Source organism: Rana temporaria, chromosome 3 (assembly GCF_905171775.1).
Source record: "Rana temporaria chromosome 3, aRanTem1.1, whole genome shotgun sequence".
Taxonomy (NCBI): domain Eukaryota; kingdom Metazoa; phylum Chordata; class Amphibia; order Anura; family Ranidae; genus Rana; species Rana temporaria.
In genome coordinates this window covers 476,999,781-477,021,730 of record NC_053491.1, presented here as the reverse complement: position 1 = coordinate 477,021,730, position 21,950 = coordinate 476,999,781, and the positions used below count along the sequence as shown (strand labels likewise).

At 42.1% G+C, this 21,950-nt stretch overlaps 1 protein-coding gene across 1 annotated transcript; it reads left to right on the top strand.

Annotated features, from left to right (window-relative positions):
* Window positions 1-5,292: 5,292 nt before the first annotated feature.
* On the top strand, window positions 5,293-10,434 carry LOC120930738 (olfactory receptor 493-like). The gene is made up of 3 exons (XM_040341912.1): window positions 5,293-5,325; window positions 5,789-6,730; window positions 9,970-10,434. The coding sequence occupies exons 1-3, from the start codon at window positions 5,293-5,295 to the stop codon at window positions 10,432-10,434; spliced, it is 1,440 nt and encodes a 479-aa protein (XP_040197846.1).
* Window positions 10,435-21,950: the final 11,516 nt, after the last annotated feature.

The following is a 21,950-nucleotide window of genomic DNA, read 5'->3' as shown; positions in this document are numbered from 1 at the left end:
GTACGTGCGGCCGACGCATTTTTTTGCGTTGTTTACGTAAGGCTTTTTACGACGTAAAGTTAGTCGAACAAATAGCTGGCCTAGCCAATGTTAAGTATGGCCGTCGTTCCCACGTCAAAATTTGAAATTTTTACATCGTTTGCGTAAGTCGTCTGTGAATTGGGCTGGACGTAATTTACGTTCACGTCAAAACCAATACGTCCCTGCGGCGTACTTTGGAGCAATGCACACTGGAATATGTCCACGGACGGCGCATGCGCCGTTCGTTAAAAACGTCAATCACGTCGGGTGACCAGTCTTTAACATAAAACACGCCCCCTGTTCCACATTTGAATTAGGCATGCTTAGGCCGGCCCATTTACGCTACGCCGCCGTAACTTAGGAGGCACGTGCTTTGTGAATACAGCACTTGCCTCTCTAAATTGCGGCGGCATAGCGTAAATAACATACGCTACGCCCGCACAAACTTACGTCCCCCTACCTGAATCTAGCCCAATATTTTTTATTTTTTGCTATAATAAATATCCCAATTTTTTTTCTCAGTTTAGGTCGATTGGTATTCTTCTACATATTTTTGGTAAAAAAAAAATGCAATAAGCGTATAATGATTGGTTTGTACAAAAGTTATAGCGCCTACAAAATAGGGGATAGATTTATGGCATTTTTTATATTCTTTTTTACTAGTAATGGCGGTTATCTGCAATTTTTGTCAAGACTGCGATATTGCGGCGGACAGATTGGACACTTTTGACACTATTTTGGGACCATTCACATTTATACAGTGAACAGTGTTATAAATATGCACTAATTACTGTATAAATGTGACTGGCAGGGAAGGGGTTAACACTAGGGGGCAATCGAGAGGTTAAATGTCTCCCCTAGGGAGTGATTCCAACTGTAGGGGGAGGGGACTGACTGGGGGAGGTGACCGATCGGTATCCCTATGTACAAGGGACACACCATCCGTCTTCTCTCCCTGACAGGATGTGGATCACCATTGCACCATTCACTGAGTGTACTTTTGAGGATTTTTGGGCTGTCCGTGTAACAGCTGTGAGGTGAGCTGCTAAGAGACACAAGAGGTTTTTGCACTGAAGTTATTCCTCCTCTCAACACGTGTGCCTGGTTTTGGGATCACCATATAGAGACTCTGGGCCGGATTCACAAAGAGTTACGCCGGCGTATCAGTAGATACGCCGACGTAACTCTGAATCTAAGCCCATCGTATGTTTAAGTGTAAACCTGCCTAAGATACGATGGCCTGCGCCGTCGTATCTTAGGGTGCAATATTTACGCTGGCCGCTAGGTGGCGCTTCCATTGAGTTTGGCGTAGAATATGCAAATTAGTAGATGCGCCGATTCACAAACGTACGCTTGCCTGTCGCAGTAAAGATACGCCGTTTCCGTAAGAGATACGTCTCGTAAAGATAAACATGCCCCCTAGGTGGCGTATCCCCTGTTAAGTATGGCCGTCGTTCCCGCGTCGCAATTTGAACATTTTACTTTGTTTGCGTAACTCGTCCGTGAATGGGGCTGGACGTCAATTACGTTCACGTCGAAACCAATGACGTCCTTATGACGTCATTTTGAGCAATTCACACTGGTATATTTTACGGACGGCGCATGCGCAGTTCGTTCGTCGCGGGGACGCGCTTCATTTAAATGATACACGCCCCCTACCTGCCGAATTTGAATTCCGCCGCGTGATTTACGATACACTGCCGCAACTTTACAGGCAACTGCTTTGTGAATAAAGCACTTGCCTGAAAAACGTGCGGTGGCGTAACGTAAATGACATACGTTACGCCAGCAGAAAGATCCGCTGATCTTTCTGAATCTGGCCCTCTTTGTTTATTACATACTATTCAGTGTGTTCTTTTTGCCAAATTTCAGCCCTCTTCATTTATATTTTGTCACATTTTATTTATATATATGAGTCACGTCTGATTTATTTCACCTGTTTTTTGAATGCTGTTCTCATTCACATTTCATGTTTGTTGAAGATTATTGATGTTCTTGTATCACTTATTGCTTTATTGTTCACATTTTTATTGTGTTTACACAATAAAAGATCTGCCCCGGCGCATCGTATCTGAGATACGCTACGCCGCCGTACCTTACCTGGCTTTGGTTCAAATCCATACAGATTTTGCGTCATAAGTTACGGCGGCGTAGTGTATCTCAAGCGGCGTAATGGCGCAGAATTCAAATTGGGCGGGTAGGGGGCATGTTTCATTTAAATGAAGTGCGTCCCCGCACCAAACGAACTGCGCATGCGCCGTCCCTAAATTTACCGCCGTGCATTGCGCAAAATGACATCGCAAGAACATCATTGGTTTTGACCTGGACGTAAATTACGTCCATCCCGATTCACGAACGACTTGCGCAAAAAAAAAAAATTGAAATTATACGCGGGAACGACGGCCATACTTAACATTGAGTACGCCACGAAATAGCAGCTTTAACTATACGCCGAAAAAAGCCGACTAGAGACGACGTAAAGGAATGCGCCGGCCGCTCGTACGTTCGTGGATCGTCGGAAATAGATAATTTGCATACTCGAGGCGGAAAACTAAGGGAACGCCACCCAGCAGACGCTGAAGAATTGCATCTTAGATCCGAAGGCGTACGAAGACGTACGCCTGTCGGATCTAACCCAGATGCCGTCGTATCTTGTTTTGAGGATTCAAAACAATGATACGACGCAGGTAATTTGAAAGTACGCCGGAGTATCAGTAGATACGCCGGCGTACTCTCTCTGTGGATCAGCCTCTCAGTGTGCTTGTCAGCCACACTGTCCCCTTGTTTTTTGAGTCACACAGCGCAGAGATCACTATTTATTCAATAATAAACATGCCATAAATCAATCCCCTATTTTGTAGACGCAATAACGTTTGCGCAAAACAATCAATATATGCTTATTGCAATTTTTTACCAAAAATATGTAGACGAATACATATTTTTATAGATTTTTGGGGGATATTTATTATAGCAAAAAGTAAAAAATATTGTTTTTTTTTTTTTCAAAATGTTTGCTTTTATTTATAGTGCAAAAAAATAAAGACCGCTGAGGTGATCAAATATCACCAAAAAAAAAGCTCTATTTGTGGGAAAAAAAGGACTTTATATTTTTTAGTGCATGTCAGCGCAATTGTCAGTTAAAGCGAATCAGTGGCGTTATCACAAAAAAGGGCTTGGTCAGGAAGGGGGTAAATCCTTCTAGGGCTGATAAAGTCTATAGGACGCAAATGGGAAAAATCTGAAAAATTTGAAAAATATGTGTCATTTTAAAGGCTTATATGCAAGTTATTGCCATAAAAAGTGTTTGGGGACCTGGGTCCTGCCCCAGGGTACATGTAACAATGTTTTTTTTTTTCAGGAGCAGTGATTTAAATAATGCTTAAAGTGAAACAATAAAAATTAACCATTCATTTAAATATCATGTCTGGGGGTCTCCTTAGTCTGCCTGTAAAGTAGCGGATCTTTCTTTCTCAAAATGCCATTTAAAACTGCTTGCGGATGTAATGTATTGTCGGATCCCAGCAATATAGAAAAAATCATAAAAAAAAATGTGCCAAAAGTACCAAACAAAATAGCATAGATGTCCCCCCAAAATCCATACCCACTCCAAAGTTTAAAATTACATGCCTCTGTTAAACAGGGGCAAGAAAATTGGGCTTGGGCGGTGGTGGTGCCCTAAACTTAAAAAATAATGTTGGAAGCTAGCATCATCAAGATTGAGGAGGAATAGGATAGTCAGCAGAGGCAGTCTTCAAGAGATCCTACATCCATAGAAAATTCAATCAATTACATCAGCATCAGGTGCTTGATAGCTGCTGACCCAAGACTGATTCATTTTTATGAATGTGAGCCTATCAACGGAGTCTGTGTACAGGCACACTCTTTGATCCGTTACAAACCCTCCAGCAGCACTGAATGTGTGTTCAGAAAGCATACTGGATGCAGGACAACCCAGTAGCTCAATTGCATATTGAGCAAGTTCTGGCCAGTGGTCCATCCTCAAGACCCAGTAACCCAGTGGATGCTCTGTTGGAGAGGTCTCTGGTGCGCAGTCATGTTGGAACAGGAAGGGGCCCTCCCCAAACTGTTCCCACAAAGTTGGTAACATGAAATTGTCCAAAATGTCTTGGTATGTTGACGCCTTAAGAGTTCCTTTCACTGGAACTAAGGGGCCAAGCCTAACACCTGAAAAACAACCCCACACCATAATCTCCCCTCCACCAAATGATTTGGACCAGTGCACAAAGCAAGGTCCATAAAGACATAGATGAGCGAGTTTGGGATGGAGGAACTTGACCTCAACAAAATAGAGCACCTTTGGGATGAATTAGAGCGAAGACTGCGAGCCAGGCCTTCACGTTGAACGTCAGTGCCTGACCTCACAAATGCGCTTCTGGAAGAATGGTAAAAAATTCCCATAGACACACTCATAAACCTTGTGGACAGCCTTCCCAGAAGAGTTGAAGCTGTTATAGCTGCAAAGGGTGGGCCAACTCAATATTGATCCCTACGGACTAAGACTGGGATGCCATTAAACTTCATGTGCATGTAAAGGCAGTCGTCACAATACTTTAGGTAATACAGGTATAGTGTATGTAAAATGAAAGTTAGGCTTTAAAGCAATTATTTTTTTCTGAGCAATTATTTACTAGTATTGTATTGAGTATTGTATTTTGAAAAAAAAAATATTTATTTTTATTACAGTCACAAACCAAAGGGATCTTGATTGCCCTCTATGGAATCGTTAATCTGGAAAGAAACATATAAATGTTTGTGTGAGAATAGGTTTCCTATTCAGTCAACTGAGCTTATCCTCCACTACAAATAATATGCTTTACATATAAGATACTTATTATTATTTGATTTCTCCCTCTCTTTCTATTTTCCTTTACATTCATGACGCCATCTAGGTCTTATTTTTTCCCTATTAAATAGAAACACTGGTAAAAAAAAAAACTCCTATGCAGAAGATTCGTTGTTTCAAAACTGTGTATTTAATTTTTTATATTATTTTGACATATTTGACCGTATTTTTCAGTCCCTTTGTTTTTGATTTTTTTTATTCTTTCCATTCATGACATTCTTCTTTTATTCCATGCTCAATAGAAAAACTGCTAGAAAACTCTCTCATGAAGAAATGCATGTAATATTGTTACACTTTTAATATTGACACTCTAATTTTCTGTTATCAAAAAAAGAAAAATAATCTATATTGGTGTTTGTTGTTTTTTTGTTGGTTTATTTAAAATTAAGTTAAATTATCAAAAAAATATGGGTTTTCATCAGAGATCATTAGAAAATAAAGTAAGTACATCTTTTTAAAATTTCAGACTAAATAAGTTATAATGCTTTAATTAATTGAAATAGTATTCATTAAGACAAATGAGATATTCTATAACTTGATCCTTCCATTTTCTTTGCATTGTGTAGTTTTCCACTACTGTCATGGCATTAAAGTATACCTAAAGCCAAATACTATATATATGTATATGTATATATATATATATATATATCCAATTAGCAAAGAAAACATTCACTGAGCTTATTAAATAGGATGAAGCCAAGGTCATTTGAATTAACCAAATATTTGTGTTAGAAAAAAACTGTGTTTTTTTTTAATTTCCCATTTCCCAAGCTGTATTCAAAGGGTATTCAAAGTCACAGGTTCACCTTATTTGCTATCAATCATTTTGCAAAGTCAACGTATATTATTTCTGCTATGTTTAATGTGTAAAAAGTTATATAAATCTTTTCTGCTTTCACACAGATCACACAAGAAGGTAATGTCACCACATTCTTATTTTTGGGATTTAACAACAATGCCGTATATAATCTTCTGCTCTTCACCTTGGTCCTTATTATATACATTGTGACAATATGTGGAAATCTTTTGATCATCATGTTGGTATATTACAGCAAGACCCTTCATTCCCCCATGTACTTCTTCCTCTCCCAACTCTCTGTATCTGACATCATGCTGATCACAGATATTGCTCCTAACGTGTTACATATTGTTCTACATGAGAGGACCTCCTTATCCTTTTCTGGTTGTATCACTCAATTTTATGTCTTTAGCACAACAGAAACATTTGAATGTTTCCTTCTGACAGTGATGTCCTATGACCGCTATCTAGCCATCTGCTCTCCTCTGCATTATACCTCCATTATGAAACAAACACTTTGCATTCAACTAGTTCTTGCGTCCTGGATTGTCAGCTGTTCGATGACATCAATATCAACATTTGGCATAAGTCAACTAGAATTCTGTGGACCAAATGTTATTGACCAAATATTTTGTGATTTCAATCCTCTTGTGGAACTTTCCTGCTCAGATACATCCAGAGTTCAAATGGAAGTTACCGTGTTGTGTGTCCCTGTGCTAATATTACCCTTCCTAGTGATAGTGGTTTCCTATACTTACATTGTTTTAACAATATTAAAGATATCCTCCTTTTCAGGAAGACTGAAATCATTTTCCACTTGTAGCTCCCATCTCACCGTTGTGTTTATATTTTATGGAACCCTAATTGCTGCATATTTGATTCCAAAGAAAGGACAATCACAAATGATCAGTAAGATAATGTCCTTGTTGTATACAGTGTTTACTCCCTTTGTAAACCCTTTCATATACAGCTTGAGGAATAAAGAGATCAAGGACAGTTTAAAGACGCTGTATAAAAAAAAAAAGGGTTTTTATCCAAAACCTTTGGTAAAAGTTAAATTATTAGGATACACTATATTATCAAAAGTATTTCCACAAGGTTTAGGAGTGTGTCTATGGGAATGTTTGACCATTCTTCCAGAAGTGCATTTGTGAGGCCAGGTACTGATGTGGGCGAGAAGGCCTGCCTCGCAGTCTCTGTTCTAATTCTTCCCAAAGGTGTTCAGTTAAGGGCATGCCAGTCAAGTTCCTCCACCCCAAACTCGTTCATCCATGTCTTTATCGACCTTGATTTGTGTACTGGTCCAAATCATTTGTTGAAGGGTGGATTACGGTGTGGGGTTGTTTTTCAGGGGTTTTGGTTGGCCCCTTAGTTTCTGTGAAGGGAACTCTTAAGGCGTCAGCATACCAAGACATTTTGGATAACTTCTTGCTCCCAACTTTGTGGGAACAGTTTGGGGATGGCCCTTTCCTGTTCCAACATGACTGTGCACCAGTGTACAAATAAGGTCCTTAAATACATACTGTAGATGAGCAAGTTTTGGGTGCAGGAACTTGACTGACATTCACACAATAGAACACATCTGAGATGAATTAGAGCAGAGACTGCAAGCTGGGCCTACTTTTCCAACATCAGTGCCTGACCTCACAAATGCACTTCTTGAACGAAGGTCAAACCATTCCCATAGACACACTCTTAAACCTTGTGGACAGCCTTCCCAGAAGAGTTAAAGCTGTTATAGCCACAAAGGGTAGGCCAACTCAATATTGAACCCTTCATTCCGGACTAATAGCTGGATTCAGATAGAGTTAGGCCGGCGTATCAGTAGATACGCCGACCTAACTTGGAATGCCTTTAAAGATTGTGTGTGTGTAAAATAAGGTGTCCCAATACTTTTGGTAATATAATGTATAGCTGTTTAAGAAGAGAGAAGAACTTGGTGTGCACTAATCCCCAAAAATGTGACTTCTACCGTACTGAAGCAATGCTTAATAATAAATTGGTACTAGAACTCAATTGCCCAAATTAGGTTCCTAAAAATGGCCTAAACACCCTTCAGACCTTCATTCCAAGGTACCTCTTACAAGTCTCCTTAAACTGTGTTTTTTTTTTGTTAAATGGAGCTCCATTCCCAGATGTAGCCTATTACAGGTAAACATGTTGGAAGGAGATGGGAGCCGTGATGTGATGATCCATACTACTTGTTGATGATCTCTTGGTTGGATTACACTTTCTAATTTAATTAATTCTAGTTGCTGTAAGTGCATTATTTTAGCTTTAATAAACCCTTTTAAAATGTATTATGTGATGAGTCTTCCCTATGTTTAAATTCCACACATACACCGAGTGTAGAGAAATAAGCAAGTCCAGGTTGGAGTGTGCAGGGCTGGAAAGCTGATTAGGAGGCTACTGGATTGATCTAGTGAGGAGGTCGGATTACAAACAGGACGAGTCCACATATCTGTTTGCCTCATGCGATATATGATCTCTTATAATTTGGAGATCATTGGGATCTGGTAAGCGGCACATTTAATTATATTTTAAAAAGATATTGAATATATTTTCAATATATTTAGTGGTTCACTTGATTCTATAAAAAGATTTGAACATTAATTGAAATGGAAAGACTAGGACACTTTATATATATATTTTTTTTTGATGAACTTATATAAAAAAAAGTTTGATGAATTTTTATTTTTATTTTTTGATGAATAATTTTCTCATGAATTTGGTTTCACATTATGTTATTATATTTGTTTAACCACATGGTGGCAATTTTTGTGTTTATTCACAATATTTCACTCTATTGATTCACATGAGACAGCCCATAGTGTTTATATTTTGAGCACCGTAAAGGCCGTACACACGTTCGTATTTTCCTACGGGAATTGTGTGATGGCAGGGTTTTGTCGGAAAATCATACATTATGCTCCATGAGACAATTGTTGTCTCCCACTCTCCGCCGCTTACCGGAGCCGTCGGTATAGGCAGAGGCAATCAGGTCCTCTCTGTGGCTGGGTATGGAGACGAGTGAGGGGAAGATGGCCTTCACCCGTCTCCATACCATAGCAGGGTGGAAGCAACATCAAAACGTCACTTCCTCCCATAGTTCTTAAAGGGCCATTTTTTTTTTAGTTTTTTTCAAATGATAAAAAAATGGATTTTATTTGTTTTATTGGATTTTAGTGTGAATATGAGATCTGAGGTCTTTTTGACCCCATATCTCATATTTAAAAGGACCTGTCATGCTTTTTTTCTATTACAAGGGATGTTTACATTCCTTATAATAGGAAAAAACGTGACCCATTTCTTTAAAACACAGTGTCAAAATAAATAAAATAAATTAAAATAAATAAGAAAAAATAAATAACGCGCCCCATCCCAAAGAGCTTGCGCTCAGAAGCAAACGCATACACGAGTAGCACCCGCATATGAAAACAGTGTTCAAACCAAACATGTGAGGTATTGCTGTGATTGTTTGAGCGAGAGCAATAATTCTAGCCCTAGACCTTCTCTGTAACTCAAAACATGGAACCTGTAGCATTTTTTAATTTCAATAGTTTTTATTGATTTTAGCAGTTTAAACAGAAATGACACATACATGACACCATATTGGTGAAAAAGGTCACAGGAGTAACTTATCCATACAAACACCATGATGGTATCATGCATAATAATGAGTAGAAATGATTTCCTGTAATCGACCATGCCCTGAGGGTCCGGTTCATGTGTAGAACCATGGTAATATTATGTTAGTAGACTTAAAATAAACTAAAATAAAAAAAACGTAAAAACAGAATAAAACTAGGGTAGTAGAAACAATAAAAAACAAAACAAAACAATAAATGCTGTTAGTCACCATTTTCAATGAACAATAAACCATCATATCCACCATGCGCAAGGTAGGATTTAACTCAAGAAAGGTCAGTTTGGGTCTTAGCTTTATACCATTCGTTCCAAGGTTCCCAGATTTTATTAATCTCTGTATATTTACCCAACCCCGAGGCAAACAATTGTTCATACGAGCCATGAGTATTGTGGAGTGGTCTTCCAATGTCTGACCAAGGCAAGCCTAGCAGCCAAAAGGATGTGGGACAACAGTATCCTCAATTGGTGAGGGAGCAGCTCTATACCCAAGGAAAGTCGCGCCATCCCCAGGGACAGGACCAGAATGATTTTAAGGACCTGTGCTACGAGGTCCTGGATCAACTGCCAGTATTGTGTTATAGCGGGACAAGACCACAGAATATGAAACAACGTACCAGTTTCCCCACACTCCCTCCAGCACCCAGAGGATAGCCCCTGTGCAAACCTGGACAATCTGTATGGGGTAAAATACAGTCGGGCGTGGCCTGGCGAGCAGCGTGGATGGACGCTGAGTGAAGGAGCTCCGGTCCTAGTGTTGGAACAGGCACTGAAAATACCGTCTTTTCTGCGGAATATGAGCACACGCATCAAGAAGGGGACCCCTAACAGGCAACTAAGGTCGATGGGCACCCCCAAAGGGAAAACCACCCCAGCCAGCCTGAACAAATACCGCTTTAACGGCAACCACCTGAAAGCCAAGATGGCGCTGGCTCATGATCCGGAGAGGAGAGAAGACATGGAGGATGATGAGGTCTCTCTCCCTGCCTCCGAGGACTCTAACAGAGACAATGCTCCTCCTGATTGCCCTCTAAACTATACCACTATGATGGAGATTGCAGCAGACATCAAGAATTCGTTCTCCGTCGCCATAACGGACAATTAAAACAGAATTACTCAGGCTATCAGAGCAAATGGCGGTTACCGAACGAGCAGGCAAGAGACGAGACCGCGCTCTCACGAGGTTGGATGACATTGCAGAGGTTCATTCCCAGCAACTGATAGACGCCAACCGCCAAATTGAAGATTTAGAAAATAGAGGACGCAGACACAACATTAGGGTAAGAGGAATCCCCGAGTCGGTAACCCCAGATCAAATCAGGCCCGCGCTCGCATCCATCTTCAACGGCTTGTTAGACAGACCTGAAGCCTCGCCTATCGATTTCGACAGAGCGCATCGGGCACTGCGACCAAGAGCTCCGGACAATATACCTCCGAGGGACATAATATGTTGCCTCCCGAACTACCCGCTGAAGGAAGAAATCCTGCAAAAGGCCAGAGTGAGTGATCAGATTGTATACAACGAAGCTGACATACAGCTTTTCCAGGATCTGTCGCCGATCACGCTCAAAAACAGAAGAGCCCTAAAACCTCTACTAGAAGTCCTGAAGTCCAAAGGAATCAGCTATAGATGGAAATTTCCATTCGCCCTACAAGCTGCATTCAATGGTAAACAATTTCTACTCAGGATTCCGGATGAGCTGCGACAATTCTGTGAAAGTCTCCAGATAGCTCCGGTGGAACTACCGGAGTGGTATGCGGAATTTCTGATACCTCCAGCTTTCATACACCAGCCTCTTCAGCATGACCCATCCCCGACCAAATCACCCTATCATGCTGGCAAATACAAGAAAAACTTCTACAGAGGAAACCAAGCCTCACCTGCGGCCAAGCTTCCCAAACCCAGGGAACACAGATAAGACGCTGATCCCCCGTTGTGGCACACGCTGGAAAGGCACCTGCAAAGCGGTATAAACTCCTTTCTATTTTCTCCTTCCTCATTGTCATTTTCCATTTGTATTCCTTCTCCTCCCTCGGACTTCTCCTTCCCTCCCCCACCAATGATGATTATCGTCCGTACGCAAGATATTTCCCCACCACGTCTTATTGCCACAACTGAGATTTGTTTTTTTCTGCAAAACAAAAGCTGTCTGTCATCGGCACTCCCCACATGGAATTGATGGTCCTCTCTTCGGACATTACCTGATGAACTCTGCTCCGCATTGAGACTCAGGTTAGATCTGCTCTTTGTGTTGTCCCTTATGGTCCCCCCCATTCCTGCAGAACTGTAACGGTAGCTTTACTCTCCTGGAATCTACACGCAGCGACCGTACCATACATCGGATCCTCCCCGGGCCCAGCTGCAGAGACAGATACTTCAACCGCATACCCCTTCCATATTTTATTTTTCTGCTTTTTGGTAGTCTAACCCTCTCCCCCCCCCTTTTTTTTTTAAATGTTTCTGTTATATGCATGCTTAAATAACAAGCCTTAACATGTATTGGTTATAAGAGAGAGGGGGACATATCTGGGTCTTAACTACATGAACTTAGGTTGTAGAGTGGAGCTGGGCGAGGGCCTTTTGATCTGTCTGCCTGCGTACTGAACCTAGGCAGAAACGAGACAGGACAGATGCCTTTCGTGCGGGCCGCGGGGACAACCACCTTTACTGTCCCTGTGTCTCTGCATGGGTGCTGGCTCGATGTAGAACACAAAACCCTCGCTCTAGAGGAGATGGTTAACCTCACAACTGTGGTGATTAGCTAAGCACATCAAATGTAACTCTTGTTCCAACCACTTGAGGGAACCCTAACCACATCAGAGAGCCCATCTGTACTATACATTATGTACTAACATCATCTACCTTTCCTGGCCCATATATAACTTTACTAAAACACAAGAATTAACCTAGCTACACAAAACAAGCTTCATTAGACCCTCTATAACCCAGTTCCCTGACAATTACTACAACAACGCAGATATTAACACTGTTGTGTGAATCGAGGTTGTAATATGCTTGTTGCCCGCCGGATATCAATAGACCATGGACTGGAATCATTGCCTGATTCCCCTTCCTCTCCATCACCTTTTTATTATTTTACTCCATTATTTATGTTCTCTTTGTTTTTTCTTTTTCCCTATCTATGCTTAATTTTTATCCCTTCATCACTGTATTGCCCCACCTACAAGAGGATACAAGGGGAACATTGCTCAACACGAGCTTATGTACCCCTCAAGTGATGACGAGCCGTACAAACCCTCCACTACCAACTAGCTGACCGTATATGAGACCACGGATCACCTCACTCGGCTCGTGAGTATACACTTAAGCTTCTATAATGGGAAGAAATTAGGGGTTGATGTCAATACACTCGTTGGATGACATATCCCACACACTTACGCTCGGGACAGACACATTGAGTTATATGAAGACCACATAGAATTTTCAGCAGGGACTACATACATGTAGTAGTAATTAAGCACATGTTATGATACTGTTATGATATTGATAGTATATTTGTTAGAAAGAATTACTAATGGACGCTCTTATAAGATTTAGACATGTTGTTAGATGCGCCCTTACTCCCCCGCGTACTTGTTGGGAATTACCGTGAGCATGCGCCAATGTTACTAATGAGACGATTTACCTTCACTGTAAAACTCTCAAAGTTCTCATATGTTTTTTTTTCTCCTTTTTTCTCTTATTATTTCATTTTTTTTAAAAAAGGGAAAGTCTTAAAGTTTCACATTGATGTCATAAGACCAGGTTGGTTTATTATTACTAGCACTATTACCATAATTTACTCAGTTAAGAACCGCTTAATGCCACTTATGTGTGACGGCTGTCACGACGCTCAGTGTGTGCCACCTAACTTAAATTTTGTTCATAAAAGACGGTTATGTTAAACTTTCTTATTACCCCTACACTGCACAACCCTGTTCCGACCCCAGACCATACTGATACTACTCTATAATCACAATAGTATATATATATTTTTTTTTTTTTCTTCCTCGAATAGCGACAACCTACTCCATCCACGAGAAAACCTCCCACGCACCCACCAGAGTCAACTCTTGACATCCTTGTTCTCTGTATTAACAAAGGTGTCTACAGGCCCTATCCCTCTGGATCACAGAAGGGCCAAGACTCACATGAGACGTCTGTCGTTACCCCACACAGACCTCTCTAATTCACCCCCTGCCTCCTCCCCCCACCCCATCTCAACTACATCACCCTCCCCCCCTATCTTTCTACCCCCCCCTTTCTCCTTTTTTTTTTTTTTTCTCTTCCTTTCCCCCTTCCCCTACTAGACCTCACTCCCCTCAAATATGGCTTACTCATTCCTAGGCAAATCTCCCACTCTAATTTCACACAACATCAACAGGCTTAACATTCCCGAAAAACGTACTAAATTTTTAAAAGAAATCAGAAAAACCAAACCCTTACTAATATACCTTCAGGAAACCCACTTTAAGGGTCAAAACCACGGGCGTAGGAACCGGGGGGGACGGGGGGGACGCATCCCCCCCAGGAAATAATGCAGGGGGGACATGTATGGTAAAATCCCCCCCAGATGTGACAGCGCAGTCACTAAATTGTGTGCCCGCTGGCGCCGACTCACTGGCTGCCGCGTGCGCTCCTGGCTGGCTCCCTTTCCTCCTGTGCGTCTCCTCGCCCCCCCCCATGGAGGATTGATTTGGTACATTCCAGTTCCACCGACGTGCGCCGCGTGACGTCACGCCGGCGGCCGGAGGTGAGAGGTGAGAGAGGGAGGAGGGAGCGAGAGTGACTGTCGGCGTCAGAGAACAAGTCATGACTCACGAGGAGCCTGCTGCTGCGCCTGGGCCTGCCTTACTGATTACAGTAAAAACTGGTAAGAGCACCACCTGTAGTGTGTATGTACTCTCCTATGCAGTGTGCTGCCATACCGACCTATACTGCCGCTCAGGAACACCCACAGGTGTAAATGAAGGCCTTGGTGCACCAGCCACCTGTACAAGGGCTCTACTATATCAGCTCCGGCCATTTCATGACATAAGCTCTATAATAAAGCAGATAATTCATATTTAGTGACCAGAGAAAAGAGCATGCCTGATAGAAATGACTAGTCATGACACACCTCTTATCTGTAATGCCTGCAGCATGTGGAAGCTGGGAGGATAATTCTGCCTTTTGTAGTAACTTCAATGTAAACTTTTAGTATTAACATACAATCTGTGAGGAGTTACAAATGATTTTAGTTTAATAAATCCAGTCAGTCTGTGGTGCATTTTCTATGACATCATACTATCACACATACAGCATTGAAGCCATCTTCTGTCCTCTCTGTGACCACCGATGATGTAACTTGGGATACCGGTGTCTGCACCCTACTCCATTCCTGTAGATGCATGGAGTGTACACAGGGCCGGTGATCTGCCAATATGGTTCCTGTAAGAACTGCGCAGGCACCTCTATGATCAGTGCTCTCTACGGCAGCCGCATGCTTCCTCTAGCACCGGTAAAAAGTAAGAAAGTATTGTGTATTGGGGAGGAGGGAGGAGGGGGGGTGTTGGACTGAGCTGAGGACCTCAATGTTTTTTTTTTTCTTTAGTCAGAGAAGGCAAGCTCAAAATAACAAACATTTTTTTAAACTGCTATTTTTTATTTAAAAAATTATGGTCACCTCAGCCTGAGGTGACCATCATTTTTTAAATACAAAATAGCAGTTTAAAGGAGTTCTCTGACCTAAATGTTTTAACCCCCGCTGTGCCCAGGCTGTAAAAAAATAGAAAATAAACTGTCACTTACCTGCCTACGATCCCCCGTTGTTCCGATATCGCCGTCCCGTTCTCCGGTCCCGGTCTCTTCCGCTTCCTGTGTGTCGGTGACTCATAGTGCGCTCAGCCTATCAGTGGCCGCGACGGAACATTGCTGCGGCCGCTGATAGGCTGAGCGCACTATGAGTCACCGACACACAGGAAGCGGAAGGGGCCCGGGACCGGAGAACGGGACGGCGATATCGGAACAACGGGGGATCGTAGGCAGGTAAGTGACAGTTTATTTTCTATTTTTTTACAGCCCGGGCACAGCGGGGGTTAAAACTTTTAGGTCAGAGAACTCCTTTAAAAAAATGTTTGTTATTTTGAGCTTGCCTTCTCTGACTAAAGAAAAAAAAACATTAATTGCAGCCTCACTGTGCCACCAAACTCAGTCAGTGTGCCATCACATGCAGCCACTGTGCCCATCAATTGTCGCCACTGTGCTTATCACACGCAGTCACTGTACCATCACATGCAGCCACTGTGCCCATCAATTGTCGCCACTGTGCTCATCACATGCAGCCACTGTGCCATCACATGCAGCCACTGTGCCCATCAAACGTAGTAGCCACTGTGCCCATCAATTGTCGCCACTGTGCTCATCACACGCAGCCACTGTGCCATCACATGCAACCACTGTGCCATCACATGCAGCCACTGTGCCATCACATGCAGCCACTGTGCCCATCAAACGCAGCCACTGTGCCCACCAATTGTCACCACTGTGCCCAAATGCATCCACTGTGCCAATTACACACAGCCACTGTGCCCATCAAACGCAGCCACTCTTCGCATTACCCTCTCTGGATTGCTTTAATAGTTTGATTTATTGGCTTGAGATACGAATATACCTGGCGAGTAAAAATGCTGTCCCCCCCAGATTTGTAAGGGTTCCTACACCCATGGTCAAAACATCCCCAAGATAACAGATAATCTCTATTCAGTAGCATACCACGCAACCAACCCTAATGCCAAGACAAAAGGAGTCTCAATATTGATTAATAAAAACGCCCCTCTCGTTGTCAAACAAACTTTGATAGACCAAGACGGAAGAGTATCTTTTCCTGAAAGGCACTTGGGAGGGCACACCTGTTACACTAGCTAATGTATACTTTCCAAACAAAAACCACACTACCTTCTGCGGGACGATCATCACTCAGTTGAAGAGCTTTGCTGAAGGTTGTATACTCCTAGGCGGCGACTTCAATGTCCCCCTCTGCCCCTTACGAGACACCTCTACAGGCCATACCCATGTCACCTACAGAATTCTGAAAAAATTAAAAACCCAATTACAATCGCTATCCCTGGTAGACTCCTGGAGAACACTACACCCTACCGATAGGGACTACTCTTACTACTCAGCTCCTCACAAAAGGTATTCGAGGTTAGACTTAATATTTATCACCCAACGGGATCTCCCCAAATTATCTAGAGCAGAGATAGGCATCATTTCCCTTTCAGATCATGCCCCAGTAGCACTCTCAGTTACCTTTGGGGCACCCAGAAGCAAAAATTTTAATTGGAGACTGAATGCGGCCTTGTTGACAGACCAGACGATACAGGACAACATTCACACCTCCATAAGAACTTACTTTGAAGTGAACAGAGACTCAGACACAAACCCGTTAAACAACTGGGAAGCACATAAGACAGTTGTCAGAGGAGACCTTATCAAATGGGGGGCAATACGGAAAAAAGAAAGAGACAAAGAAATTACTTCACTCTCCAACAAAATAGCACTATTAGAACTACAACATAAGAAACACTTATCATCCCAGGTAGAAGAGGAACTTGCTGACAGAAGGAGAGCCCTGACCCAACTGCTTAATCTACAGACACAAAAATCCCTCCTCTTTAGAAAAAACATTTTTTATGAACACAGCGACAAAAGTGGCAAATACCTTTCTAGAGCATTAAAAGAAGCAACGGCTACGAGTTGCATACAAGCCATTAGAAATAAGCAAGGCAATCTCGAACATGACCCAGAGCGTATTGCAACACTCTTCCATGACTTCTATTCAAAGCTATACAACCTACCTCCACAACACAAACCTGCCAATGTCACGACCACCAGAGAAGAAATTATTACAGAATTCCTGAGAGAAAGTAAACTACCATCCATACGTAAGGAAGATGTAGGACCTTTAGAAGACCCGATAACTTTAGCTGAATTACAAGAAGCAGTTAAATCACGAAAAGAAAGCAAAAGCCCAGACCCCGACGGGTTTACGTCACAATATTACAAAACTTACATACAATTAATCTCAACTCCTTTGTTTAAAGCACTAAACTACCTAGCCAAAAAAAACACGATTCGGCATCCCTACTCACAGCACACATTGCTATAATACCGAAACCAGACAAAGACCATACAGAGTGCGCAAACTTCAGACCAATCTCACTACTGAACGTAGATATCAAACTCCTAGCGAAAATATTAGCAAATAGGCTGAAACCACTCCTTTCCCAAGTAATCGGCCCAGAGCAGGTGGGCTTCAAGCCAGGTCGGGAGGCAAGAGACAACATCGCCAAAGCCCTGAGCCTGATCCACTTCGCCAGGCAGTCAAAGATCAGAGGCCTTCTCCTGTCAACCGACGCGGAGAAGGCCTTTGACAGAGTCTCCTGGGACTACATGTTGGCCACATGCGCACATGTGGGTCTAGGGAGCAATATGCTCAGTTGGATTGGTGCTCTCTATACGAACCCTAGGGCCCTAATTAAAGTCAATAACACTTTCTCTGATCCCATTGACATCATGAACGGCACACGTCAGGGATGCCCCTTATCCCCACTATTATTTATTCTTTCATTGGAACCCCTAATTAGAACAATAAATTCCTCTCCTGATATCTGGGGGTTTAAAGTACAAGATAGGGAATATAAGATCGCCGCCTACGTGGATGACTTACTGTTCTTTGTCTCCAAGCCGCACATCTCTATGCCCAATATCCTAAAAAAATTTAACACCTTTGGATACGTTTCCAACTTCAAAATCAACAACAGTAAATCCGAAGCACTTAACTTGTCCCTTGAAAGTAAAGAATATGACTTACTAAAATCTAACCACAGTTTTAAATGGGAACAAAATAACCTCAAATACCTTGGAATAAAACTAACCCCTACGACAGATGAATTGTATTCAGCAAATTTCTCCCCACTTTTACAATCCATTTCCAAAGACCTACAGAGATGGTCCCCCAAACTCTTTAGCTGGTTTGGTAGGGCCTCCATTCTAAAGATGACGATCCTACCAAGACTATTGTACTACTTTAACACCTTACCCATCAAATTACCAGCATCTTTCTTCACAAAACTACGCAGTGCCCAATTAAAATTTCTCTGGGCAGGCAAGAAACCAAGACTTAGCTTCGCCCAACTCACACAACCCAAACAAAATGGAGGAATTGGCCTCCCAGATTTCAAGAAATACTACATGGCTGCACATATAACCAGACTTATAGACTGGCACTGCCACCAATCAACTAAAGATTGGGTACAATTGGAAACCCCCCAACATGCTAAAACAATCGCCTTCCACCCCTGGACCAACATCTCCAAATCTAAAAATAAATCCATTCATCCGCTAATAGCTGCAACAATATCAGTGTGGCATAACGTAGCCTCAACACACAACCTGGCTTCGATACCAGGCCCCCTAACCCCAATAACCGACAACCCAGACTTTCCACCAGGCCAAGACATACACATCCCAAAATCTACACTGCCTACAGGGAAACTTTTAGCTACACACTGTCTTTCTAGCAATAAAATGAAAACCCTTGAAACACTGAAAACAGAGTTGGGCGGATCGTTTCCGGGATTCTGATTTTATTTCCAAACTCAGAATTTTCTGATCAACAGCAAACACAAATTGGCATATGGAAGGAAACCCTCCCAATTGGAGCAAATTTGCCTGTCAAGCACCCAGATCCTAAAAACGACCTCAATGGCCTACTCCTGGCTCCTTCAAACAAATGAACAATCGCTCCACAAACACAAAGACCAATAGAAAAAAGAGCTCAATACCACACTGAGTGACGAACAATGGAGAAGAACCAATATTTTTGCACACAAGTGCTCATTAAGCACAAGATATCATGAAATTTCTTACAAAGTTCTTACCAAGTGGTACATCACTCCCTCAAAAATCAAAAAATGGTCCCCTTCAACCTCAGACACATGTTGGCGTTGTAAAAACGAAATTGGCACATTCCTACATATCTGGTGGTCATGCCCTCCAATAGCTAATTTTTGGTCCCAAGTCATTGGATCAATCAAATTAATCACCGACACAAGTATTCACCTTGACGCTGCTGCATGCCTCATTCATGCCAATCACCTCTCGATCAGTTCCTACAAAAAGTCCCTAACAAGACACCTGCTAACGGCAGCAAAAACATCGATGCCCCTACACTGGAAGTCCACTAAATGCCCATCAATGAAAGACTGGCTAGATAGAGTACATCATATGCACAAAATGGACGAGCTAGTCGCCATGAAGAGAGAAAGCACAAACAATTATCACAAAACCTGGCAACCTTGGGTATTTATTATTCCTGTTTACCAACGACTATCAACTATTGAAAACCTGAATCTATAGAATGTTATTCCTGAGGTATAACCTAACCTATGTACTTCCACCTGTTTTGGAATATATGATGATACTGCATTTGCCCTCGTAACAAACCAACTCAGCTACTAAACCTACAAAATGCATTTGAATTGAATTGAAATACTGAATCTCTACCTTTTGTTTTACCTCCCCCCTCCCACTCTAACAATCCCTTCCCCAACACCTTCATCTCCCTCCTACCTCCCTCCGCCCTCCCCATCCCTCTACCCCCACCTACTACCTATTGCAAATCTTCGAACCTAATATGTTTGAACAATGTTATACTCCACGAAATGTCCATGATTCCTTAATTAATGCAAATAGTGATTATTACAGTAAAATGTTATTTCTGGACCCCCTGTTCAATACTATGTACAATGTATCTTTTTTGTGCAACATTTTCATAAATAAATGTTATTGTGAAAAAAAAAAAAAAAGATACAGTACCATCTCAATGAGATCTTTTGAAATAATTCCCAAAGATTAACACATTTGGTGGAGGAGTATGTTACCCTCAAGGCCGTCTGCCACTGGTCTACTGAATATACCTTATAAAAGTCCCTCTCCCAGGCTTACATATTGAGAGGTTTGGTGAACGCTAATTTATCCTGAATGTAAGAATAAAAGAATGATATGCCTTTAATATTTGTGTGTTTCGCTAAGTAATATTGGACTATATGCCATGGAAGGGAAGTATATAGGTTGGCTCGTTGTTTCAATAGATGCAATATTTGCCCATATCTATAGTATTCAGTCGGGGATATAGAGTATTCCAGCTCAAGAGCCCTGAATGTCTTGAGCGCGGGTCCCACATATAAGTCCTTCAAGTCTATCTCCCCACCAGAACCCCAGCCCGTCATAGAGATGTCAGTTATAAGAAGAGATAGAGCTGTCAGCGGGAATTTCAGTGGGGTAAGTTTGTACTGTGGAGAAACCTGCAATGTTAGTATTCGCCATGCATCAGTAGATGCTCTTATGGTCGGTCCAACATCCAGGGAAGGGCGTGGAAGGAGGGTGCCTGCGATCTGATGTTGTTCAAGAGCAGCCCACAGGGGTGTTGTAGAGTGAGGGAACCAGCCTTTCAACTGGGCCAGAATTGAGGCTGTATAATAGTCCTTAATATGAGTGTGGCCTATACCCCCCGCCCTCATATGCTTTATAATTTTGCTGAATGCACAACGTGCCTGTTTAGCCCCCCAGAGAAATTTGTTGAGAGTAGATTGTGCTGAAAAGAAGAAGGAGGCTGGGACTGGAATGGGCAGAGTTCTAAAGATATATAATAGTTGCAGAAAGATCTGCATCTTGAAAGCGGCCAAACGTCCTGACCAGGAAAGTTCAAATTTTGCCAGAGCTTCCAACCTGATATGGAGCAATTGCAAAAATGGGGTGTAGTTCTCTCTCACCAACTCAGAGGTTGTGGAGGTGAGAGTGATACCTAAGTAAGAGATACCTTTTTCTTTCCATTTAAAGGGAAACCTTGTACTGAGGGTATGTTTAGTTTAGGCAGGATTTTCCAATCCTAGAATATGCAATTTGGTTTCATTGACCTTGTAGTATGACACTGTCGTAAATAATTGCAACACTTGGTGTACCATTGGATGTATTGGATGACTTGGAAAGCATCCCCAATATATACACCTGGGCCAAGGGAGTTGTGTAAAGTGCCATAATAGCCGAGTATATTCTGCCCTCAAACCCAAATTTGGAGAGCACTCTGGCCAAGTACTCCCAGTGGATTCTGTTAAACACCTTCTCTGCATCCAAAGCAAGGAGCAGAGAAGGCATTTTTGTTTTATTGGCCAAGTGCACAATGTTCTACTAGTTCTAACTAGTTCTAATTTGAACGTCTTATAATATTCTCCGGTAAAGCCATCTGGCCCAGGAGCTTTGTTATTAGAAAGGCAGTCTATGGCTTTAGCAATTTCAGCTTCTGAAAAGGGAGAATTTAAGTCCTCCAATTAAGAAGACAACACTCGGGGGAGTTCAATTTTATCAAGAAAGTCTGAGATTATGGGTCCTGTAGGCTGAATCGTGGAGGGGTCATCTTTTAAATTGTAGAGTGAGCTATACTGTAGTAGCAGCTGAATGCGTCAGCTATTGCTTGTGGGTGGAATAATTTATCTTGGGTGAAGGGGTGAAGGACATAGGGGAGTTTTGTTTTATGTCTCAATCCCTTAAGGCGGTTGGCTAAGAGCTTCCCGGCCTTG

Excerpts from the sequence above, each read along its gene's own strand:
- LOC120930738 (XM_040341912.1), top strand. The coding sequence starts at position 5,293 with ATGGGTTTTCATCAGAGATCATTAGAAAATAAA. Across the intron at positions 5,326-5,788 it reads AGAGATCATTAGAAAATAAA|ATCACACAAGAAGGTAATGT; the intron begins GTAAGTACATCT and ends GCTTTCACACAG. Across the intron at positions 6,731-9,969 it reads GTTTTTATCCAAAACCTTTG|CACCCAGAGGATAGCCCCTG; the intron begins GTAAAAGTTAAA and ends CACTCCCTCCAG.